The 26,536-nt window shown below is 45.0% G+C and overlaps 1 protein-coding gene across 2 annotated transcripts in view; it reads right to left on the reverse strand.

Moving 5' to 3' along the window:
• DPP6 (dipeptidyl peptidase like 6) overlaps window positions 1-26,536 on the reverse strand; it is a 607,069-nt gene that overhangs the window by 540,985 nt on the left and 39,548 nt on the right. The window contains exon 3 of one of the 2 annotated variants that reach the window (XM_065398031.1): window positions 2,366-2,373. The exons of the other annotated variant lie outside the window; for it this stretch is intronic. Within the exon in view, the coding sequence (XP_065254103.1) occupies window positions 2,366-2,373 (8 nt within the window). The remainder of the gene's footprint in view (window positions 1-2,365; window positions 2,374-26,536) is intronic. 2 annotated transcript variants of the gene reach the window in all.

The following is a 26,536-nucleotide window of genomic DNA, read 5'->3' on the forward strand; positions in this document are numbered from 1 at the left end:
CTTATTCTAAAGGACTAGGGGAAAAGGGAATGATGCTGTCATGGAGGTCAGGTATCTTACCCTGAATAATAGGGGGATACTGCAATATTATTTAAAAGCTAAGAAACCTGTACCTCAAAACAAGTGGAAACACAGAAGGCTAGAAATATATTTGCAACAAAATTACCCATCAACAAATCACAGGAAAACATGTTTACCGTGCAGATCGCTTGATCAGATTAAATCACCAAAAATTCAGGTGCCACATAGAATTTTTTTTAAAAGCTACCTTGCAGCAGTTTAATAGAGATGGTATATTATATGCAGAAAGTATACTTCTGACAATATTTTAAAATGTAAGTTTTAGAATGGTTTATTTGGAAAAAAAATTAATTGCAATTTTAGCAACTGTCCTCTTCAGCAAACCCTGCTCTATACGAAGGCCTAATTTCAGTGGGACAGCATGAGCTCACAGAGTAAAGGACTACTCATCATGAGTAAGGGGGGGGGCAGAATTGGGCCCAAAGTCTAAAAATATCAGAACTTCTGTGATTTCCTTTGATTCATATTGTTTGAACCCTAATCCCTTTGCTTTAACTCTTCGGGTTGTGTGTTTAGCTTATTTAGGCCCTCTTCTGATTCTGCTTCATTCTAAACAGGTTCTTATACCTCCCTCATCACTGTAGTATTTGAGCACCTTCCAGAAGTGCATTAAGTGCCCTGATAACTCAGTCACATGGTTCATTCTTTCTTTCATTCTTTCCCCAAGGGGAAAATTGTGCATGAAGTGTAGCATTTTGTTTTGGTTGTTAACAATTATATATACACTGTGCTCTTTGTTTATATTAGCAAAGGCAAGGCTGGAAAGGTGCATCTTGCACTTGGAGCAAAAGGTGGTAAGATATGTGATAGATCTCATGCCCACATATCTACACTGCTACAATGATCAACTACCCCCATAACACACCTTTCAAGATCCATGTATCCTACACATACCTATCACACGTGGTGTATCTCATCCAGTGCACTAAATACCCCAATAACAACAATATGGGTGAAACCAGACAATCACTATGCTCTTGAATGAACTCACATAGGCAAATGATAAAAGACAAAAACACCCGATCACCTGTGGGTGAGAGCTTTTCACAAAATGATCACTCTATCTGACCTATCAGTCTTCATCCTCAAAGAAAACCTGCACAACACTTTCCAAAGACAAGCCTGGGAGTCTGAATTCATTACTCCGCTAGACACTAAAACACATGGACTGACCAGAGACATTGGATTTATGGCTTATTAAACAATCTGTAACTCACTAACCCCCCTCTTTTTGTCCTATGACTGCAGAGGTGTTAATGGGCCACCCTACCTTGAATGGTCCCTCATGATATGTGCTAACTACTTGTGCTAAATAAACTGTTCCACATTGCATTTTGCTGTAACACTGGGAGTACCTTTCCCAGACCTGGAGAAGAGCTCTGTATGGTCTCTCTCACCAACAGAAATTGGTCCAGTGTAAGATATTACCTCACCCATATTATCTAAGTAATGGTGTCGCTAGCCTCTGTTTGTCAGAGGGTGGAGATGGATGGCAGGAGAGAGATCACTTGATCATTACCTGTTAGGTTCACTCCCTCTGGAGCACCTGGCATTGGCCACTGTCGGTAGACAGGATACTGGGCTGGATGGACCTTTGGTCTGACCCAGTATGGCCGTTCTTATGTTCTTATCTATCTTAGGCTATGTCTACACTACCACATTTGTCTGTATAACTAATGTCACTCAGCGGTGTGAAAAAAACCACACCCCTGAGTGACATAAGTTACACCGACAGAAGTGCTGGTGTGGACAGCACTATGTCACCGGGAGAGTGTCTCCCGCTGACATAGCTACTGCCATTTGTTGGGGGTGGTTTAATTATGTCGACGGGAAGGCTCTCTCCTGTCAGCACAAAGCGGTTACACGAGAGATCTTATATCTCTCTATATATATATCTGTGCTGCTGTAAGTTCTCTAGTGTAGACATGGCCATAGAATCAGACACTCAGATTGTAAGTTCTTTGGGACGGGGCCATGGGGGAGCATTTCAAAGCCACACATGGCCATTACATGTCTAACTCCCACGGACTTTCAAAGATAGTTAGGCACTTAGCTGCCATTTGTGCCTTTCAAAATCTCCTCCTATGTCTTATTAAAACTCCAAAAAGTGCTGTGCAGAGTTATGGTGTTTAATAATAAGATGTAGTGAATAATACTGTTAATGCAAATCACAGAAAAATACACAGAGAAGGGGACAAACAATTCCCTGTCTGGGAAATTAACTCATCAGTGTTAAAACCTGCACAAGGGTGAACAGTTCCAGAGTTCAGATGTGCAAACTCACCCATCTTCCTTCTTTTCATTTTCAAAAGCCATTCAATTTCATTCTCCTTTCACCTTGCAACTTCACCAAACTAACTCAGCTGCTAACACCTCTTTATTTTGACTTATCAAGGTAAACTCATTCAACCGTACTTGACCCAGGGAATTTATCAGATGGCTGAAGGATGCAGTGCAAGGCTTTCTCAGAACACTAAGAAAGCCCAGTATTTTTAGATGATATAATAATTCACTTTTCCACAAGTGGAAAATAACATCCATGCAGACATACAATCTTTCTGAGGCTTTTTTATCACAATGGGATCAATAGTATTATATATACAAAGATCACAAAGAGGGATAAGCATGTGTCAACTGCTCTTCGGACAGCCTCTCTATAGGTCCCAGATTTCTCCTAACTGCTTTCCCTGTGTTTATCTCAAATTAGCCCATTCCATCAACTTAACCTAAAATGAGTCAATCAGCCCTTAAATTCCAGGGCTCGCAGTCTTTCTGTATCTCCTTTTCAGTTGCTTAGAGACAGCCTGGCATGGGGCTCTTGCACCTCCTCTGTCCCAGGCCTCTCTGTCTCCCCATCTCTCTCTGTTCTCCTTCCTTTATAGCTGGGCTTGTTTTCCTTATTGGTCCCAGCTGTGGGTGCCTGCCTCCATGATTGGCAGTTCTGGCAACTGTGCTGGGGTGTGGTCAGCCTCATTGCCTGTAAGCCAGGAAGACTCTCCTCTCCCTTCCGTCTATGGGGTTTGTAAACCCCATTATATATCCTTCCCCTCAAGGCCGAGGCCTGGCCTTGGCTGACAAAGGCTACTTCTCTTGACAAAAAATCAGCATTGCGATGCAAACTTCCTGCCTGGTGTGTATCCAGAAGGCATATGGCTGCAATGACAAATACCATCTCATGATCCTCTGGTTCATCTCTTTCATTACATTCAACCAGCACAAGGGGGCATGATCGGTAACTAATGTGAATTCACTCCCCAGGAGGTAGCACCATAGGCTCTCTCTCACCCACTTGGTGACCAAACATTCATTCTCTATCATCGAGTATACCCTCTCGTGAGGAAAGAGTTTCCAGCTGATGTACATTATCAAGTGTTCTTCTCCATCTACCTCTTGGGAAAGGACCCCCCCTCCATCCCTACCTCTGATGCATCTGTCCCAATACAAATTCCTTCTTGAAGTTTGGACTATGAACAGTGGGTGTCTGCGGAGTATTTCCTTGAGCTCTTGTAAGGCCCTCTTCCAGTTGGGCATCCATCAGGCCCATCTTGGGGAGATGTCCTTTGTTAGGTCAGTTAGTGGGACTGCTATGATGGCAAAATACGGTATGAACCAACAATAATAGAAAATGAGGCCTAGGAAGGCCCAAACATTCCTTTTGCTGGTGGGAGTTTTGTAGGTCTGTAAGGCTCAAACCTTGTACACCAGGCGGCAGACATGCCATTCACTGACAACGTCTCCTAGATAACGGGCTTCCTGTTTTCCTATCATGCACTTGGAGGGGTTAGCTATTAACCTGGCTTCAGGAGCCGGGTAGGGAGCCTGCCCCAGCCTCGCCAACCCTCCCCCCCGTGCACCTGTGGCACCCCTCCCCCCCGAGCACCCGCAGTCCCCTCCCCCCCAGGCCGGACCCTCTGAGCACCCGCAGCACCTATGAGGCCCTCCCCCTCAGCCCCTCCCCCCCAAGTTTTAGTCAGGGATCTATAGCAAAAGTCATGGACAGGTCATGGGCCATGAATTTTTGTTTACTGCCCATGACCTGTCCGTGACTTTTACTAAAAATACCCGTGACTAAAACGAAGCCTTAGCGGTAGTGTCTGCAAACCCAGTCTTGGCCTGCTGGCGGAAGTCTACAAACTGCTCCATAACTATGAGTTCTGCTATCTGGGGTCTTGTTTGAGACTTTGGCTTTAACCACCACCAGAAAGAGTCCTTTAACCTTTGGGTCATTGCCTATGGCCGCGCTTTGGGAGGGTAAGTGCTCGTGGCAGAAACACTGATGGAAAGTTTCTTCATCTAGGCCTAGCTGGTCCAATATGGCTGCCATCACTTGTTCATAGTCCTGGGCTGCTGCATTGTCAATTTCCTGGCATGCTGCCTGGGTTTCCCCAATGAGGAGTGCAGTGAGCCAGCTTGCCAACTGGTCTGGGGGCCAATGAGAGGCTGTGGACACCCTTTCAAAAGTTACCATGAATAACTCTGGGTAATTGTCTGTCATCATCTTGGGAAGCCTCAGGGTCAGAGTGGTTCCCTGAAGTGTGTGGGATGCATTAATAGTGGCAGGACCCTGAGGAGTAGCAGCCAGTACCAGGTCGGCCATCTGTTGTAACAACTGTTGCTGTTCAAACAGTTGTGGCTGCCCCTGTTGCTGCTGTGCTTGCGAGTCAGCCAGCTACTGCAGGAGTTGATTTATCTCCATCGTGCCCTGGCATATATATCAGCAGGAAAGAAAGTGGGTTTTGGTTCTGGGTTTGTTTGGGGTTCTTTTTTGCGGGGGCGGGGAGGGAGAGGATTTTTGAGAGTGATTCACTTTTTTGCAGGGACAATTAAAGTCAACCCCACTTCTGGCACCATTTTGTGAACTGTTCTTGTGGCAGTCTCTCTAGAGGTCCCAGCTTTCTCCTAACTGCTCTCCCTGTATTCACCTCAAATTAGCCCAGTTCATCCCCTTAGCCTAAAATGCGTCAATCAGCCCTCGAACTCCAGGGCTTGCAGTCTTCCTTTGTCTCCCTTAGAGGCAGCCTGGCATGGGGCTGTTGCCCCTCTGCTATCCCAGCCTTTTTGCCTCCCCATCGCTCTCTGTTCTCCTTTTTTATAGCTCCGCTTGTTTTCCTTATTGATCCCAACTGTGGGTGCCTGCCTCCATGATTGGCAGTTGTGCTGGGGTGCGGTCAACCTGGTTGCCTGTAAAGCAGGAAGACTCTCGTCTCCCTTCTGCCTATGCTCAGTATGGGATTTGTAAACCCCATCACGGCATGTTGGAATCAAAAGAATTCTTAAGGAGTCAGTGTATTAATTTTAAGATCAAAACTGTGCCTTATTAATCACCAGAGCACATCCCAAAGAAGTAACTAATGCAGGGACTAGCTTACGGGCAATGTACCAGACTTTGACAAAGCACTGAAGAAAGAGATCATTAGTTTGCCAGCCCCATAAATCTAGGATGTCCAATTTTCAAACCACTGACAAATTATCTTCATAAAAATGACTAAAATTTTCAGATAGTAAAATCTCCCAAGGTTTAACACTAAAACATCAAGAATCATAACAGGAACCCCAAAGTGCCAGTTTGTCTCTAAGGTGCCACAAGTACTCCTGTTAGTTTATTTTATGATTTACTATGGAAGTTTTAACTAAATTATTCTCTTCCTGACCCAACGATTGTGCCTCAGTAGTGGTTTGAGGTCTCAGCCTAACGTGCTGCCAGGAGGAAACTGATCTGGGGAGTGGCGATCATAACACAGCAAGTACAGGACACAATCCTGCTGCCACTAAAGTCCACAGTCACAACTTTCTTTAATTATATGCTTAAAAAAATAATAAATGTCAACATCAAAATGAAACATTTCAACTTTATCAAAACAAAATGTTAAGTTCAACCTTAAACAAAAGTTGTTTTGACTTCCTGAGTCGCTGAAAATTAAAAAAAAAAATTGGTTTTGGTCCAACCTGAAATGATTTTTTTAAACTTTTTGAAATTGCCAATGAACTGAAAAAAACCCATAATTCATACAGTTCTAACAGCAGTGCTCCAGTAGACTTCAATGGGAGCAAGATCAGCTCTACAGGGATGGAGGCTGGTGAAAGAAAATTGAGATAGCCAATGAATCATGTCGGATACGTGGGATTTCTGAGGAATAACAGTGAGAGCTGGTCGAGTGACTGGCAAATATTTTTGTGCATAAATTCCATAGATGAAAGCCTGGCCCCACTGAAATCAATAGGAGTTTTCTAGTAACTCAGTGGGGGCAGGATTTCACCCTGCTACTGTTTGCTGTGTCTGTTACTCATAAGTATTCAGATGTGCACCAGTTTATTAATGAGCGTGTTTGTGAATCCCAAAAGTTTCATGGATTTTAGCATGATTAGTTGTCTGAACATTCCTGCTAGAAATGCATTGTTATCAATCATTAAATATCTTTTTAAAATGTTCAGTCATCCAATTAGTGAACAGAAACAATGGCATCAGATTTAAGTGACCGGTCACACTCAGCAAAAGGTCAAAGTTCGCACACAACCCGCATGTATAAACCATGATATGAACCCTGAAAACAAGTAAGTACACGAAAAGAAATCAGTATTGGTTTGCAAACAATTCAAAAACAAATAAAAGAACTAAATTCTCTAGATAATTTATTGTCAATGAATAATTCCACCTGATCTAACAACAATACTAACATAGTTTTCCCAGTTCACTGATATTTTACCGTGGAAAGCAAAAGCAGTCACAAGAGCTATCTTAATTAGCTGGTTGCTGGTACATGATTTTATTTATAGCCAAAACCACCATTTTTTCAAACAGAGTGTCAGTGTTTTAGATCTATTCTAAAGGCTTAAATCTCTTTTATGGGTTATGATATATTTTTCTAATCCCCTCAGCTTTGACTTGTTGCCCTAACAACACTTCATTTGGTGGTGCTTGTGCGCATGATCATAAACATGCATAACCCATCCTGGGTGCTCCTTAAAATGCCTTGCTGCCCAGTATAAAGATGTTCAGCCTATTACATTCCACTCGGTTGAGTAAGAAAATTGACAGCTCTTCCTGTTTTGTAATAGAACTGCTGCAAACATCACTGGCTTAAAAAAGAATCTAGAGGCGGAAAACCAACCAACAACCTCCTGTTTTATTTGCTTTGAGTCAAAGAACTTGCTCAGATTCTGTGTCACTGGAAAAATCCTTTTTCTAATATGTTATTGTAGCTGTTCATGAACAGGTCAAGCAGATGATAATCTGGGTTTATTCACTATGTTTATCTGAACCTGGAAGGAAGACTGCTTTTATTTACTATACTCTTCAGCTACCTTGAAAGGAAAACAGTCTTTCCCTGAAAGACAGTCACTGCACCTACACCTGAAGCTTTAATCTGACCTCAAACCTCTTTGGTACACCACAAACCCCACCATAAACCGAATGACATATTCTGCACTCAGTTAAATGATAGCAAGCACTGGGATAATGATGGTCTCCACAAACAGACCTACCTGTAGGGACTTTCTGTTTGTAAGAGCAGGTTTTGGTCTTTCCCATTACTTTACGATGATAGGGTTTGCTGAGCAAGATGTGGTTGGTTGGTTGTCTTATACACAGAAGCAATCGTGTTCTGAAGTGGATATTTACTAGTCCAGGCATCATTAGTATGTTGCTGATCTGCAGAGGTTATGCAAATATACCATTGGCACTGGCCCAAATTAATGCAATAGCAGCAACATTCTACACGTGAGAAGCACAAGAGACTCAATGGGAGCATGTTGGCAGAGCTGGCATTTGGGTTTTGATACTAACATTTTGCACAGCACTTCCATCCTTCTGCAACACACCTCTTAAGAATGTTTTCACAGCATGCCGCACACATTTGGTAGGCTTTATCATAAATATATAGTTTACAGTAGAAATTGTTTTCTCTTCAAATTAAAACGTGGCTTTGTAAGATGAGTCCAGGCTGGTGGAATGAATCGGCAGAAGGATACAGTCAGTCACCAAGGTCTTTTTCTCAAGATGAGAAGAAACAGAAAATTCTCCTGCTCGAGGTTCAGCCAAGTCCCCTGTGAATATGGACATGAAGATTGGCCTTTGTAAACCCATTCTTCCCAGCTGAGCCTCCCAGGCAGCCATTTCATAGTCCTTCCCCTAAGCACCTGTGCAAGGAAAGGGGTAAATAAGTCCAGCTCAAATGAACTCCTTGTTCACTGGGGTCTAGACAGCAGGGCCGGCTCCAGGGTTTTGGCCGCCCCAAGCAGCCAAAACAAAACAAAAAACAAACAAACAAAAAAGCCGCGATCGCGATCTGCAGCAGCAATTCGGCGGGAGCTCCTTCGCTCCCAGGCGGAGTGAGGGACCGTCCGCCGAATTGCCGCCGAATACCTGGACGTGCCGCCCCTCTCCTGAGCGGCCGCCCCAAGCACCTGCTTGACAAGCTGGTGCCTGGAGCCAGCCCTGCTAGACAGTGCTCTAGTCACAGGCAGCCTACAACTTCCAAAATATGCAGTTATACAAGACTACTTCAAAATCCTAAACTTCAGATATTAGCTATCATTAAACTGAGGTCTTGTCCTGTTGGCAGCTAAATATCTGCATGGAAGCATCTGAAAATTAGCCACACAGCAGAGAAGGATTGCATTTAGTGTGAATTATGAGCTCATATCTAAAATCACTCAAATCTTCTTAAAGATGTGGTAGCCTATTACTGATCTGTTATTTAACACAAGAGTGTTAGCTACTCACTCTCCTCTCAGATACTATCAACCACAGGGTAAATCAGAACTAAAGTCACTGATGGCCCACAAATGAGAGGAGAACCAGGCCTATTGATTTTAATTTCTTCAGGCTGCTCCTCTTCCTTCTGGGAACCTTTGACTCAGCCTCTCCCAATATAAATTTCTATCACAGACACACCCAGGGTTTGTAATGGATGCAGTTGAAAAATCAGGTTTAAGACACTAGGGCGTCACGAGCTGTTATAGTCTATATGGCATTTATGCATGAGGATCACGGAGGAAGCAGAAAGAGCTCCTTTGGAGCTAATGGAGCCAATGCTTTCAGCAGCTATTCAAGTACCAACAAGACTCGGTCCACATTACTGACACAGTAGAAGACAATCTCTAATGTATTTTTAAAATGTATCCATTATTCAAAAGATCAGTATGAATTATTAATACTTTTCCATTATTTTCCAAATATGAGCTTTGGAAATGTCAATAGCATTTGAAGTTACCTCTCAGGGCACAATATTGCTAACTACCTTCCAAGCATTACTGCGTAACATGGCTTAAGGACAGAGATGTAAGAAACAATTTGACTGAAATTCTGATTCTTCAAAAGAACATAAGAATGGCCACCCTGTGTCAGACCACTGATCCATCTAGCCCAGTATCCTGTCTTCCGACAGTGGCCAGTGCCAAAAGCTTCAGAGGGAATGAACAGAACAGGGCAAATTTCAAGCAATCCATTCTCTCTTGTCCAGTTTCAGCTTCTGGTAGTCAGAGGTTTAGGGACACCCTGGCTATCTTGGCTAATAACCACTGATGGACCTATCCTCCATGAACTTACCTAGTTCTTTTTTTAACCCAGTTATAGTTTTGGCCTTCACAACAGCTCCTGGCAACAAGGTCCACAGGTTGACTGCGTTGTGTGAAGTATTTTCTTTTGTTTGTTTTAAACCTGCTGCCTATTAATTTTATTGGGTAACTCTTGGTCCTTGTGTTATGTGAGGAGTAAATAACACTTCTCTATTCACTTTCACCACACCGTTCATGATTTTATAGACCTCTATCATATCCCCCTTAGTAATCTCTTTTCTAAACTGAACAGTCCCAGTCTTTTTAATTGCTCTTCCTATGGAAGCTGTTCCATACCTCTAAACATTTTTGTTGCTGTTCTCTGTACTTTTTCCAATTCTAATATACCTTTTTTGAAATGGGGTGACCAGAACTGCATGCAATATTCAAGGCATGGGCGTACCATGGCTTTATATAGTGGCATTATGCTATTTTCTGTCCTATTATCTATCCTTTTCCTAATGGTTACTAACATTCTGTTAGCTTTTCTGACTATCCCTGCACATAGAGCAGATGTTTTCAGAGAACAATCCACAATGACTCCAATATCTTTTTCTTGAGTGGTAGCACAAGTCCATAGTAAGTCCAAATGGGAAAGCTAGAAGTGGGGATGGGATTCTTTCAAATCAATCTCTTTTCTGAAAAATCACAGGGTTAGTGTATTACCTGTTGTATTGTACTGGATCTCTTTGATCAAACTCTACTACACTACAGAGTGGGACATGTCTAACGCAACCCAGTGCTTGTCATTCAGTGACAAGCATTCATCATTTAATATACTGTGACAAAGTTCCTCCTTTATCTTGGTGGGTCCTGCGCTTATTGGGGGATTTTCTTGCCTCAGAGATTCACCATGTGGGTTGGGGAACAGCCCAGAGACCTTCCCCTCTGGGAGAACCCACAGTCCAGGTCAATTGGGAGGTTTGGGGGGAACCCGGGCCCGCCCTCTACTCCGGATTCCAGCCCAGGGCCCTGTGGACTGCAGCTGTCTATAGTGCCTCCTGTAACAGCTGCATGACAGCTACAACTCCCTGGGCTACTTCCCCATGGCCTCCTCCAAACACCTTCCTTATTCTCACCACAGGACCTTCCTCCTGGTGTCTGTTAACGCTTGAGCTCCTCGGTCCTCCAGCACCACACCCTCTCACTCTCAGCTCCTTGCGCCTCTTGCTCCCAGCTCCTCACACTCCCGCACTACAAACTGAAGTGAGCTCCTTTTAAAACCCAGGTGCCCTGATTAGCCTGCCTTAATTGATTCTAGCAGCTTCTTCTTAATTGGCTCCAGGTGTTCTAATTAGCCTGCCTGCCTTAACTGGTTCTAGCAGGTTCCTGATTACTCTAGTGCAGCCCCTGCTCTGGTCACTCAGGGAACAGAAAACTACTCATCCAGTGACCAGTATATTTGCCCTCTACCAGACTCCTGTATCCCACTGGTCTGGGTCTGTCACATATCCCTCCCCCCTGCTCAACGCCAAGGGGTTGGGCAGCTTGGGACGCCAGACAGTGCACAAGTGACAAGCCATCGGCGTTGCCATGATGGCTCCCTGCTCTGTGTTGCACACGGAACTGGAAAGGTTGGAGGGATAAGAACCATCTGGTCACCCTTGTGTTCTTCTCCTTGTTCCGCTGCATCCATTGAAGAGGGGCATGGTCGGTCACGAGGACAAATCTGCGCCCGAGCAGGTAATAGCGCAATGTTTCCATGGCCCATTTTACAGCGAGGCATTCTCTCTCCACCACTGCATATTTTTGTTCCCTTCAGATACAGGCCTTAGTCTGTTACTTGAGTACCACATGTGAGGAAATTGTTGTTGTCACCACAATTACAGTAGGGCGGAATTTGGCCCCTCTCCTTTAGTGTGTACCCTAAAGGGACAGGATATTTTTCCTATTTGTCTTTTTAAATTATTCCCACTAGCTGCTACGCCTTATGCCTCAGCACACCATGTCTATGTGTATTGTGACAGACCCAGACCAGTGGGGTACAGGAGTCTGGTAGAGGGCAAATATACTGGTCACTGGATGAGTAGTTTTCTGTTCCCCCCAAAACCTCCCAATTGACCTGGACTGTGGGTTCTTCCAGAGGGGAAGGTCTCTGGGCTGTTCCCCAACCCACATGGTGAATCTCTGAGGCAAGAAAATCCGCCAATAAGCGCAGGACCCACCAAGATAGAGGAGGAACTTTGTCACACTGGTGTCAGGAGTGGGATCTTGGGGTGCACAGCGCGGCGGAAGAAGGAGGGTGATTTAAAAAAAAAAAAAAAAAAAGGGAGAGGGTTTATTTTTTTTTCACCACAATGGATGACGTAGTGCGGGCACTGATACAAGCTACGGCGGCCCAGTAGGAGGCTACCCGTGTCCAGGCAGCCGCCCAACAGGAGGCAGTGCGGCTGCAGCAAGAGACTAATCGCCTGCTGATGGACCAGGCTGCTCAAGACCGAGCTATGTTGCGGGAACTGGTAAACCAGGTAAAGTTCCTTACAGAGCTGAATCGCGGCCATGATGGGACGCGGCTCATAGGGGCCAGCCATTGGCTGCAGAAAATGACACGGGAGGATGATGTAGAGGCATACCTTCTGGCCTTTGAGAGGACAGCCCTACGGGAGGCCTGGCCTCGAGATCAGTGGTCTGGCATCCTTGCCCCATTCCTGTGTGGGGAGGCCCAGAAGGCCTACCATGATCTGCCTGAAGAGGCTGCGGCAGACTACCCCCAGCTAAAAGCAGAGATTCTGGCCAGATCTGGGGTAACGACAGCAGTGTGGGCCCAGCAGTATCACGGTTGGAGGTACCAGGAAGACAAAACCCTGCAGTTCCAATTGTATGACCTCATCCATCTCGCACGAAAGTGGTTGCAAACAGAGTCCCGGAGTCCGGAAGAGATAATAGCAGTTCTGGTCATCGACCGATACATGAGGGGACTACCACCAGACCTTCGTGCCTGGGTAAGCCAGAACAAACCCTCCACCTATGACGAGGTTGTCGCCCTGGTAGAGAGGCGAAGGACAGCGAGGGAGCTGACCCGACCAGTTAAGGAAGAGGCACCCCGGGTTAAACTAGCATTACCAAGCCCTAAAGTTCGGGTGACTGGGCCACCAGGAGGGACCAGGTGGAAAAAGAGAGAGGCTGAAGGCCCATCAGAGGCCACAAAGAGTCGGAGCACTGAGGGAGAAGAGGATCGTGGTGCTAGACTGCCCAAACCAAGAGACCGGGGAACGCCTAGGGCTCCATACAGATGTTATGCCTGCGGGGAGTGGGGACACATAGCTGCACAGTGTCCCAATGCTGAGGAGCCTATGCAGTGTAACCTGGGGAACTGGGCAGATCCATGCTCCCTAATCCACCTTGTGGGGGTCTCACTAACCCCACATATGTATACCAGACCAGTGAAACTAAATGGGGTAGGGACCACAGCACTGGTAGATTCGGGGAGTGCTATCACGCTTATCTCAGGGAAGCTCGTGAAGCGTAGTCAGCTGCTGCAGGCTAAACGTACGGGGATAACATGTGTCCATGGTACAGTTAGTTACTACCCCACCATCCCAGTAAAAATCGAGATCCAAGGGAACACTACTGAAGTAGCAGCAGGTGTAGTCCCTAAACTCCCATACCCGGTGCTCATAGGGAGGGACTTCCCAGGGTTTGGAAACTTACTCCCAGTAGGGGGATTGGAGAAAAATGGGGACCCTAAAATTGATGAGGCATCCACAGCAGACTGTCAACCCCCAATCTTCTCTGAAATATCCCGAGATTTGTTCTCCACTCCCAGACAGGGTAGAAAGACAAAAAGGGAAAGAAGGGCAGCTAAGGCCTTGGGAACCCGAATACTGACCCAAAGCCAGAGGGTCGCTCTTGTAGGTAGGCGGACCCGCGCAGCTGAAAAGGAGGCCACGCAGGAGGGAGAAGCACCTGAGTCTGACCCCCACCCTAATGCTTCTGAACCAGTAGAGACAACAGAGACTGGGCCCCTAGATCTTGGGCAGATTAGCCCCGGGAGAGGAAATTTTGGATGGGACCAGGCAGAAGACCCAAGGTATGACAACATTAGGAAGGAGGTGACTGAAATAGATGGGGTCCCCGTGGAACGAAAAACCCAGGGACCAGGACCCTACTTCATAATGAAGAAGGATCTCTCATACCGGGTTGCACCAGTACAGGGGCAGAAGGTACAGCAGATCCTAGTACCTCAAAAACACCAGAACGCTGTATTAACTCTTGCTCATAGTCATCTTTTTGGGGGGCATTTGGGGGTAGAGAAGACCCTGGCACGAGTCCTACGACGGTTCTTCTGGCCCGGAGTACATGAAGAAGTGCGGAGGTACTGTGCCTCCTGCCCGGAGTGTCAGCTGCACAGTCCCCGTCCCCACTTGAGGGCACCTTTAGTACCCCTTCCCATCATAGAGGTCCCCTTTGAGCAAATAGCCATGGACCTAGTGGGACCCCTGGAGAAGACGGCTCGGGGCCACCAATATATACTTGTTGTTTTGGACTATGCTACTCGCTACCCAGAAGCCATCCCCCTGCGGAACACGGCCTCTAAAACTATAGCCAAAGAGCTGGTGGGGATCTTTGCCCGAATGGGGCTACTGAAGGAGATATTAACCGACCAAGGAACCCCATTTATGTCGAAGCTAATGAAGGACCTCTGTACGCTGCTCCGTATACATACCCTGAGAACTTCGGTCTACCATCCACAGACTGATGGGTTGGTAGAAAGGTTTAACCAAACCCTCAAGGCTATGATAAGGAAGGTGGTAAGTCGGGACGGGAAGGATTGGGACACCCTACTACCCTACCTTATGTTCGCTATCCGGGAGGTACCTCAGGCCTCAACTGGGTTTTCCCCCTTCGAGTTATTATACGGGCGTCACCCCCGTGGCATACTAGATATCGCCAAAGAGATCTGGGAAGAGGAACCCAATGAGGGGAGAAATATAATAGAGCATGTAATGCAGATGCGAGACCGGATAGCCCGGGTTACCCCTATTGTACGGGAACATGTGGAGAAGGCACAGGAGGCCCAGCGAACCCATTACAATCGCCAGGCAAAAGTGTGACAGTTCCAACCAGGGGATCGGGTTATGGTGTTGGTACCCACGGCAGAAAGCAAGCTTCTGGCCCAATGGCAGGGGCCCTATGAGGTGGTTGAACCCGTGGGGGAAGTAACCTACAAGGTGCGGCAGCCAGGACGCAGAAAACAAGAACAGATTTATCACGTTAACCTTCTGAAACCCTAGCATGCACAAGAGGCATGGACAACGGTCCAAAAAGACCTAACCCAGGAAAACAAGCCTTCCAAACAGGTGAGAGTGTCTCCCGATTTAACACCAGACCAGAAGAATGAGGTGTCTGAGATGATCTTCCGGAACCAAGATGTGTTCTCGACAAAACCGGGTCGAACAACTGAGACATATCACCACATCGTCACGAACCCTGGGGCCAGAGTAACAATGAGGCCCTATTGGGTGCCAGCGGCAAAAAGGGAGGAAATAAAAGCAGAAGTAAAAAAATGCTGGAGTTGGGGATCATCGAAGAATCCCACAGTCAGTGGTCCAGCCCAATCGTGCTGGTGCCCAAACCTGATGGCACCACAAGATTTTGCAACGACTTCCGGCGACTAAACGAAGTATCCCAGTTCGACGCGTACCCCATACCTCGCATACATGAGCTAGTGGACCGTCTGGGTAATGCCCGGTACTTGACTACCCTAGACTTGACAAAGGGGTACTGGCAGATTCCCCTTGCAGAAGACGCAAAGAAAAAGACTGCGTTCTCTACACCAGAGGGTCTTTTTCAATATACTGTCCTCCCTTTTGGACTACATGGGGCCCCAGCTACCTTCCAGCGCCTCATGGACAAGCTATTACGCCCGCATAACAGTTATGCCGCTGCCTACTTGGGCGATGTGGTCATTCATACCCCAGACTGGGAAACCCACCTGGAGAAGGTGGAGGCAGTCCTCGATACCTTCAGGTGAGCTGGCCTTACAGCAAACCCTGCCAAGTGCGCTGTAGGGTTTACAGAGGCCAAATATCTTGGCTACATTGTGGGAAAAGGTCTGGTAAAACCCCAAGTGAACAAGTTAGAGGCCATCCAAAATTGGCCCCGACCAAGTCGCAAGAAACAAGTCCGGGCGTTCCTAGGTGTGGTGGGGTATTACTGACGATTTATCCCCCACTTTGCCACAAGGGCAAGCACCCTGACAGACCTAGTGAAAGCCCGTGGACCTGATCTGGTGAGATGGTCTGATGCAGCAGAGGAAGCATTCACAGACCTACGGACTGCCCTCTGCAGTAACCCCGTACTGATAGCCCCTGATTTCACCAAGGAGTTTATCCTGCAGACGGATGCATCGGAAGTAGGGTTGGGGGCCGTTCTATCACAGATGGTCGGGGAGGAGGAACACCCAATTCTATACCTCAGTCGGAAACTCCTTCCAAGGGAACAAAAATATGCAGTGGTGGAGAAAGAATGCCTCGCTGTAAAATGGGCCATGGAAACATTGCGCTACTACCTGCTCGGGCGCAGATTTGTCCCATCATGGCCGCGATTCAGCTCTGTAAGGAACTTTACCTGGTTTACCAGTTCCCGCAACATAGCTCGGTCTTGAGCAGCCTGGTCTGGTATACATATGTGGGGTTAGTGAGACCCCCACAAGGTGGATTAGGGAGCATGAATCTGCCCAGTTCCCCAGGTTACACTGCATAGGCTCCTCAGCATTGGGACACTGTGCAGCTATGTGTCCCCACTCCCCGCAGGCATAACATCTGTATGGAGCCCTAGGCGTTCCCCGGTCTCTTGGTTTGGGCAGTCTAGCACCACGATCCTCTTCTCCCTCAGTGCTCCGACTCTTTGTGGCCTCTGATGGGCCTTCAGCCTCTCTCTTTTTCCACCTGGTCCCTCCTGGTGGCCCAGTCACCCGAACTTTAGGGCTTGGTAATGCTAGTTTAACCCGGGGTGCCTCTTCCTTAACTGGTCGGGTCAGCTCCCTCGCTGTCCTTCGCCTCTCTACCAGGGCGACAACCTCGTCATAGGTGGAGGGTTTGTTCTGGCTTACCCAGGCACGAAGGTCTGGTGGTAGTCCCCTCATGTATCGGTCGATGACCCGAACCGCTATTATCTCTTCCGGACTCCGGGACTCTGTTTGCAACCACTTTCGTGCGAGATGGATGAGGTCATACAATTGGGACTGCAGGGTTTTGTCTTCCTGGTACCTCCAACCGTGATACTGCTGGGCCCGCACTGCTGTCGTTACCCCAGATCTGGCCAGGATCTCTGCTTTCAGCTGGGGGTAGTCTGCCGCAGCCTCTTCAGGCAGATCATGGTAGGCCTTCTGGGCCTCCCCACACAGGAATGGGGCAAGGATGCCAGACCACTGATCTCGAGGCCAGGCCTCCCGTAGGGCTGTCCTCTCAAAGGCCAGAAGGTATGCCTCTACATCATCCTCCCGTGTCATTTTCTGCAGCCAATGGCTGGCCCCTATGAGCCGCGTCCCATCATGGCCGCGATTCAGCTCTGTAAGGAACTTTACCTGGTTTACCAGTTCCCGCAACATAGCTCGGTCTTGAGCAGCCTGGTCCATCAGCAGGCGATTAGTCTCTTGCTGCAGCCGCACTGCCTCCTGTTGGGCGGCTGCCTGGACACGGGTAGCCTCCTACTGGGCCGCCGTAGCTTGTATCAGTGCCCGCACTACGTCATCCATTGTGGTGAAAAAAAAATAAACCCTCTCCCTTTTTTTTTTTTTTTTTTAAATCACCCTCCTTCTTCCGCCGCGCTGTGCACCCCAAGATCCCACTCCTGACACCAGTGTGACAAAGTTCCTCCTCTATCTTGGTGGGTCCTGCGCTTATTGGCGGATTTTCTTGCCTCAGAGATTCACTATGTGGGTTGGGGAACAGCCCAGAGACCTTCCCCTCTGGAAGAACCCACAGTCCAGGTCAATTGGGAGGTTTTGGGGGGAACAGAAAACTACTCATCCAGTGACCAGTATATTTGCCCTCTACCAGGCTCCTGTACCCCACTGGTCTGGGTCTGTCACAATACACATAGACATGGTGTGCTGAGGCATAAGGCGTAGCAGCTAGTGGGAATAATTTAAAAAGACAAATAGGAAAAATATCCTGTCCCTTTAGGGTACACACTAAAGGAGAGGGGCCAAATTCCGCCCTACTGTAATTGTGGTGACAACAACAATTTCCTCACATGTGGTACTCAAGTAACAGACTAAGGCCTGTATCTGAAGGGAACAAAAATATGCAGTGGTGGAGAGAGAATGCCTCGCTGTAAAATGGGCCATGGAAACATTGCGCTATTACCTGCTCGGGCGCAGATTTGTCCTCGTGACCGACCATGCCCCTCTTCAATGGATGCAGCGGAACAAGGAGAAGAACACAAGGGTGACTAGATGGTTCTTATCCCTCCAACCTTTCCAGTTCCGTGTGCAACACAGAGCAGGGAGCCATCATGGCAACGCCGATGGCTTGTCACGTGTGCACTGTCTGGCGTCCCAAGCTGCCCAACCCCTTGGCGTTGAGCAGGGGGGAGGGATATGTGACAGACCCAGACAGGTGGGATACAGGAGTCTGGTAGAGGGCAAATATTCTGGTCACTGGATGAGTAGTTTTCTGTTCCCTGAGTGACCAGAGCAGGGGCTGCACTAGAGTAATCAGGAACCTGCTAGAACCAGTTAAGGCAGGCAGGCTAATTAGAACACCTGGAGCCAATTAAGAAGAAGCTGCTAGAATCAATTAAGGCAGGCTAATCAGGGCACCTGGGTTTTAAAAGGAGCTCACTTCAGTTTGTAGTGCGGGAGTGTGAGGAGCTGGGAGCAAGAAGCGCAAGGAGCTGAGAGTGAGAGGGTGTGGTGCTGGAGGACTGAGGAGCACAAGCGTTAACAGACACCAGGAGGAAGGTCCTGTGGTGAGAATAAGGAAGGTGTTTGGAGGAGGCCATGGGGAAGTAGCCCAGGGAGTTGTAGCTGTCATGCAGCTGTTACAGGAAGCACTATAGACAGCTGCAGTCCACAGGGCCCTGGGCTGGAACCCGGAGTAGAGGGCGGGCCCGGGTTCCCCCCAAAACCTCCCAATTGACCTGAACTGTGGGTTCTTCCAGAGGGGAAGGTCTCTGGGCTGTTCCCCAACCCACATGGTGAATTCCTGAGGCAAGAAAATCCGCCAATAAGCGCAGGACCCACCAAGATAGAGGAGGAACTTTGTCACAATATTTAAAGAGGACAAGTGTTTCAAATGCTAGCCTGGCCCTCCCTGCTTTGGGTTATTACAGGGCCAGGGGTTTTGAGAGATTCTGAACCATTGGGACCCCCAGTTTATTTGCCAATTTGTCTTCATCTACATCTCATTTTGTGCCACAGATCTGGTATATTATAGTCAATCTGCTCCCAGTTAAGTTAATGGCAAAACTCCCCATTGACTCATATGGGACCAGGATCAGATCTATACACAGCATTTTTGTGGTTAAGACAAGTTCCCAATGAGCTCCAGGTACAGCAGTAGCAGCTGGAGCCTTACTTAACTCACATGGGGATGATCTGAAACAGACCTAAGTGCCTTGGAAGCAAAAGAGGATTCCTGAAATGGTTAAAAATATGATACAAAAGATTGCAGAAGAAAAAAAAAAGATTAATTGAAAAATAAGAACAGTGGGAAAGCAAACAATATGACTGGTGAAGAGGAAATACAGTTCTGACCTGTACAGAAAAAATATGGACTGGAATCTTCTTCAGCCAATTAGATCAGCTTTCATTTATGCCAAAGACAACATATTTGCTCCGATATATGTCAAGAAAAATAGTTAGAATTGCAGAGTTCAAGACACTATAGTATATTTGCCAGATAAAAAATAATCACTTGTAAGTTTGTTTGTTTGACTGCCAGATGCTGGGACTGGATGACAGGGGATAGATCACTCAATAATTGCTCTGTTCTATTCATTCCCCTTGGGGCACCTGGCACTGGCCACTGTCAGAAGACAAGATACAGGGCTAGATGGCCTGACCTAATATGGCCATTCTTTTGTTATGTTCTTATGTTTTCAATAAATATATTACTGTATTATCAGATACAAAAAAGAATCCAATGGGGTCATTAGTAATTAAATGACCTTAAAAATCCACTTTTCATTGTATGTAGCATGCACTGAATTGCCACAGGAGAAATCGTATATTACTTTATTTATTAACAGCAAGAGCTGTCATTTTCTGCAACAACCTGGGGCTATAGAAAAGCGTATTCCCACTAATAATTAGCATTTGGCATTAAGCAGTATTTTATCAAGAAGGCTGCTGTGGCTTTAAATAGCACATCTAGAATAGTTTTAATAAGAGGCTAGGGAAACTTTGGGACTTACCTATTAATTTGCTTTTGTGGCTTTTAAATTAGACCCTTATGGGTGGTGCTTTGCACTTTAATATTTGACAGGACTAAACCTGGATGAAAAGTTCTTTGCACACAATGAGTAAGGTGAATTCGGGATTTTCAGTAAGAAAAACGGATGGGGGAAAAAATCCAGTACGGAAAACAACCACTTTTATCAGTCTAGTTTGGAAAAAGGATCCTTCCCTGTAAATGCATGGGTCCAATACAGCAAAGCACTGAAGCATATGCTTTACTTTAATGCTATGCTTACATCTATCCGTAAAGAGGATACAAATTTTGCAAGGGATATTAAACCTTGTGCTTCTTTGTAGAGAAGCAGATTATCCCAAATCTGCCTATTGTGGGGCCCTTACACCTTTCTCTTAAGAAACTGGTTCTGGCCACTATCAGAGACAGGATACTGGACTAAGTGGACCTTCGGTCTGATCTAGTAAGGAAATTCTTAAGTTCTTAGCATGTTATTCACATGCTTAAATGCTTTTCTAAATTGGGGCCTAAAAGTAAAATTTAACACACGATTGTGAAAGATACCAAGTCATAGCTATTGAATGTGCCAAAAATGGTAATAAACAAAGAGGATTTTTATTGCAAAAGCAAAATCTTAATTCATTATTTTAATAACCTTTTAAATTTTTGCTGTGAAATATTAAGTGATTCATATTGTAGAAGGTTTATTTTAACAGATCTCTCAGATAAATTGGAACTAATGCCAATTTTTATTTAAAAATAATAAACACTCATTTCTGAAAATTGGGAGAGAAGAAAGAATATGTCTATAGCTGACCTTCTACATAATTTGTTAGATGCTCAGGTACCATGAGGATTAGAGAGTGGCAGAGACACACCGATTCTTAGATTATAAAGCCAGAAGGGACCACTGCGATCATCTAATCGGACTTCCAGCCTAGCATAGATCATAGGACTTCTCTGATTAATTCCTGTTTGAACTAGACCATATCTTTTAGAAAAAACATTCAATTGTGATATAAAAGTTTTACCTCTTATTTTGAGGCTGAACTGGTCTAGCTTCAACTTCCAAACACTGGATCTTGTCATACCTGTGTCTGCTAGATTGAAGAGCCCTCTAGTCTCAAATTCCTGTTCCCCGTGTAGATATTTAGACTGTCATCAAGTATCCCCTTAACCGTCTCTTTGATAAGCTACAGAGACTGAGCACCCAGAGTCTTTCATTATAAGGCATGTTTTCCAGTCCTTTAGTCATTATCTCAGCTCTTCTTTAAACACCGTACCATTGTTCATCATCTTTCTTGAACTGTGGACATGAGAACTGGCCTTCCAGTAGTGGTGGCACCAGTGCCAAATACAGAGGTAATATACATTTTCTACTTCTACTCAATATTCCCCTGTTTATACATCCAAAGATCATATTAGCCCTTTTGGCCATACTGTCACACTGGGAGCTCATGTTTAGCTGATTCTCCACCAAATCTCCCAACTCTTTTTCAGAGTCACTGCTTCCAAAGATAGTGTCCCCCGTGCAGTAAGAATGCCCTAGATGTAGGATTTTACACTTGGCCATAATGAAACACATATTGTTTGCTTGCACCCAGCTTGCCACACAATCTAGATCGGTCTGTATCAGTGACCTGTCCTCTTCATTATTTACCACTCCCCCAATCTTTGTGTCATCTGCAAACTTTATCAGTGATGGTTTTATATTTTCTTCCAGGTAATTTGTAAAAATCTTCACTGGATAGTGCCTAGAACCAACCCTCATAGGACCCCACTAGAAACAGACCTGCTTGATGATATTTCCCCATTTGCAATTACATGTTGAGACCTAGCAGTAAGCCAGTTTTTGATCCATTTAAGGTGTGCCATCATGCATTTGTATCGTTCTTGTTGTTTAGTCAAAATGTCATGGGGTACTAGGTCATATGCCTTATAGAAGTCTAAGCAGATTACACCAATACTATTACCTTATCAAACATACATGTAATCTCATCAAAAAGGATGTCAAACTTGGTAAGATCTATTTTCCATAAAGCCATGTTAATTAGCATTAATTAATCTTTAATTCTTTATTAATTGAGTCTTGTATCATTCATTCCCTTACCTTGCCTGAAATCAGCGTCAGGCTGACAGATCAATAATTACCCAGGTCATCCCATTTATCCTTTTGAAATATTGGCACAACATTAACTTTCTTCCAGTCTTCTGGAACTTCCCCAGTATTCCAAGACTTATTGAAAATCAATATTAACAGTGCAGAGAGCTCCTCCACCAACTCTTTTAGAACACACAGATGAAGTTATCCAGACCTTCTGATTTTAAAATATCTAATTTTGGAGGATGTTAAACAGCAGCTACCAAATTTATTGTTGGAATGAAAAATATACCATTATCGTATGATATGAATACATTATCAGGCTTTTCCCCAAATACAGAACATAAATATGTACTGAACACTTCTGCTTTTTCTACATTACTATTGATAATTCTACCTTTCCATCTAGTAATGGACCAATAGCACCGTTAGGATTCATTTTATTCTTACTGTACTGACAAAACACCTTATTATTGTCCTTAACTCTGCTGGCCATTGATTTCTCCTTGTGTCCTTTTGCTTCCATTATCAATTTTCTACAACTCTTAGCTTCTAATTTATATTCATTGCTATCAACTTCCCCTTTTTTCCATTTATTTTTATATATATCTATATCTGTGTTCCCTCTAAGCTGCGCGGTCGCGCAGCTACCCAGGAGTGAATCAAGTGCTGCGTACTTCATTAGCAGAGCCATGCACATACGGCAGCATGTGCTCAGGTGCCCCTCCCCCCACTGTTTTGCAGCTGCGTTGTTCCTGCCCTCTGCGTTGGAGCCCCTGGCCAGCTGCACTTCGGACCATCCTGCTTACTGAGCAGAGGGTGAGGGGGGGTGCTGATGTCAGGGTGTTCCCCTCCCCCCACCTATGTACCCCATCTCCATAGAGCGGGGGAATGGGGACAGGGCTCAGGAGAAGGAGAGCTGCTGGCAGATGCTGTGGTCTGAGGTCTGGAGGAGCCTTCTGGTGAGTGAGTGCCTTAAAAAGACAGAGCACAATCTCTCATAGACTTCCTCAGTAGACAGCACACGCTGTCTCACGCGCACACCCACACCCACATATACATACACACAGTCTCTGTCTCTCTCTCACGCGCGCGCACACACACACACACACACACACACACACACACACATATACACAGTCTGTGTCACATACAAACACACACACTCAGTCTTTCACCTCACCTCCCAACACATACTTGTATTATTGTTGTTGGTGTTACTTCTTGGTACTTTCTGCAATGCACATATATTCTCTGTGATTTTATTGTTTCAAAGTGTGTTATTTTAGTTTTTTGACTGGTCTGTGCATTTCATAATTTTAATTTCTCTCTTACGCTTAAATTTAATACTTTGAGTCGTGAGTTCTAAAATACCTAACCAGTCCTGGCTGAGGAATTATCCCTATGGTAACTTTAAAAAATATATATTATATCTAGGTTTTTTGTTTCTACTGGTGGCACACATCACCTCGATATTGGTGCACATAAAATTCATTCTGCACATGGATGGAAAAAATAGAGGGAACATTAATTATATATATAATTATTTATAAAATTTATATAATTTATATAAAAAAAAATTTTATAGGTGCTTTCACTTCTCCTCTATGCTAGGTTGGTTTTTTAACTAGAGTAGTTTTCTTTCTTGATTGTGGATTTCTGGGTATTTAGTAAATGATTCTTAAAGAGAGTAAGACATATATAGTGAAAAATCAGCATGTCTGATAAGAGGATAGGGTCAAACACATCTAGCTGTTTCAGTTTGTGTTGGTTCTTCCAAGTTTTCTTCAGCTTCAATTCACATGAGTTCATAACCCCTAACAGTTGTTTGAGTTTTGGATTCAAACTGACACAAAATACCAAAGCAAAACTCAGTCAAAATCACCAAGGGCAGGTCCACACTGGGGCGGGGGATCGATCTAGGAAACGCAACTTCAGCTACGAGAATAGAGTAGCTGAAGTCGACGTTTCCTAGATCGAACTAAATTTACTTACTTCGGGTCCACGCGGCGCAGGCAGGCTCCCCCGTCGACAGCGCTTCCTCCTCTCGGCGAGCAGGAGTTCCGCAGTCGACGGGGGAGCGCTTCTGGGATCGATCTATCGCGTCCAGATGAGACGCGATAAATCAATCCCAGAAGATCGAACTCTACCCGCCGAATCAGGCGGGTAGTGTGGACCAGCCCCAAGTGTCAGCTGGATTTTTGTTGAGACCATGTAGGTTTCACTAGGTCTCTTTGCGTAATTACAAATCAATCCAGGTTTGCATGAAGAAATCACAACACTTGGCAATCAACAAATCTAGGCTGGGTTTTGAGGATCTGTGACCAAAAGAAGTTGGCTTGCTTTTGGGCTTTGCCACAAATGCTTTGCACAGCTCAAGTTATAAGCAACATGTGTGTCAAGTTGCCTTGAGAGATGCTGACGAAGTAAATGATATGAGCCTTCACGTATATTCTGGACTTGATTCAGAAATAGAAACAGGCAGGAAAAGATGACAGTTTGAAGTGCTCTCCCTTCATTCAGCCTGCAGATTATAAAAGGATACAGCCTTTATTTCCTTGGACATTCCTCTATCTGCAATATTTCTAACTTTCCGCCCCTTTTCAAATTTTATATATATATAGATAGATAGATATATTCAGATGCAAATTATAATAATTATTTAATGTGACAAAAACATTTTTGCTTTGGAAATGGATAGTTTGGGATGGGAGAATAGAATTCAAATGTGCAAAGCTTAGGTTTGATTCCTTCTTTGATACTGTTCTTTTTTTATGTCGGTACGGTATGTGTGCACCATGAGAAAGTGGCACTGCTATGGCAACTACTCATTATTTTTCAATAGTAGACTATCTACTTTTAAAAAAAATCCCACATATCTTTTCAGTCTCTAGAGAGTCCTAATTTATACTGTACACAGACTTTCCTTCCTGACAGTTCCTTAAATATTCAATGTACTGCAGTGCACTGTAATCCTAAAACCTCCAACAAATCTACAGCTTAGTGTGGAAATTAACTTTCAGGCACAATTTGGTTCTGAAACTATTTTTCATCTGAACGCATTTTGCCATTCTTATATTTCTCTGTGAATCTGTAGCTATGAACAGATCTGTTTAAGAGCAGAGCTGTGCAAATAGCTCAGTGTTTAAGTGTTTACGGTGCCTTAGAAACACCTGAGATAGAGACAATTAATGTCACTAGTTGTATTAGAGAGAGGCAGGATGGTGTAATGGTAAAGATGCTAGGCTGGGAGATTGGGGTTCAATTCCTTGCTCTGCCACAGACTTCCTGTGTGACCTTGGGCAGTCACTTCGCCTTTCCGTGCCTCAGTTCCCCATTTGTAAAATGAGGATACTAGCACTGTCCTACGTCCCAAGGGTGTTGGGAGGTTAAATATATTTTGAGGCACTCAGATACTACAGAAATGGGGCCATGTAAGTATGTAAGATAAGTTGATAGTTATGGGGCTTTTCAAAATAGTATCGCATCATCCTGTGACATTCACAACACCTGGCTGCAACTCCCCAATTGCTTCCTCCAGCATGCACTCTGTGTGCTGTACAGCTGTCCTGCTTGGCAGTCTGCATAGAGCTACTGCTCTCTTTTTAGAAAGTGATTGAAGCATCTGTTGCTCCTGCAGCAAGGCCTAGTGGAGCCAATGCAAGGAAATCCCTCTTTTCTATGAGATAAGGCTTCCTAAGAATCAGAAGATTCCCAGGATAACAAGGGTGCAAGTGCAGATGCCAACATCAGAACGTCAGGTGGTACCGGAACAAACTCCTCGAGAAACATCTCCCTCTATCTACCTATCACTGAGTTTCTTTCTATTTATTCTAACCAGAGCAGTTCAGCGCTCAGTCCAAGTGCAGGTAACACTTTCTAAGAAAGCATGGAAGGATTCTCTTCCATAGTTTGCAATGCCTAATCCCCTAGGTCCAGCTCTCTAGCTTGCTGTTATAGGCATTTCTAGAGCATCCATTACCACAGAATCTAATTGCTCTTACAGAAGTCAATGACAAAACTCATCAAATAATAAACATAAAATAAGATAAAACTCCCTTTGAGCTTAATGAAAGCAGAAATGGGCTCAATATAAAACCTAACCATCTCACTTATATTTGAGAGAATATGGACAGTACTTATTGTGACGTTGCACTCCATATGTTTTATGAAAATATGCTTATGAATGTGAATATGATGTAACTGGAATATGCTTTATGCAAAAGGTCTCTTGTAAGGTATCGTTACAAAGTTTATAATCTACTGAGTGTGTTCATCCTATTTGTTTGCATGTATTATTTCTATGTCTGGAGTTACGAGAATAACATATAAACTTGTATTACTGAGTAAACATATTAAGTGGAAGCCATTAAAGGTGCTTCAGAATCAATGAACTGTAAATGGCTCTTGTTTACTTGCAAACCTTCCTGTGTACCTGTGG

Source organism: Emys orbicularis, chromosome 2 (assembly GCF_028017835.1).
Source record: "Emys orbicularis isolate rEmyOrb1 chromosome 2, rEmyOrb1.hap1, whole genome shotgun sequence".
NCBI lineage: Eukaryota > Metazoa > Chordata > Testudines > Emydidae > Emys > Emys orbicularis.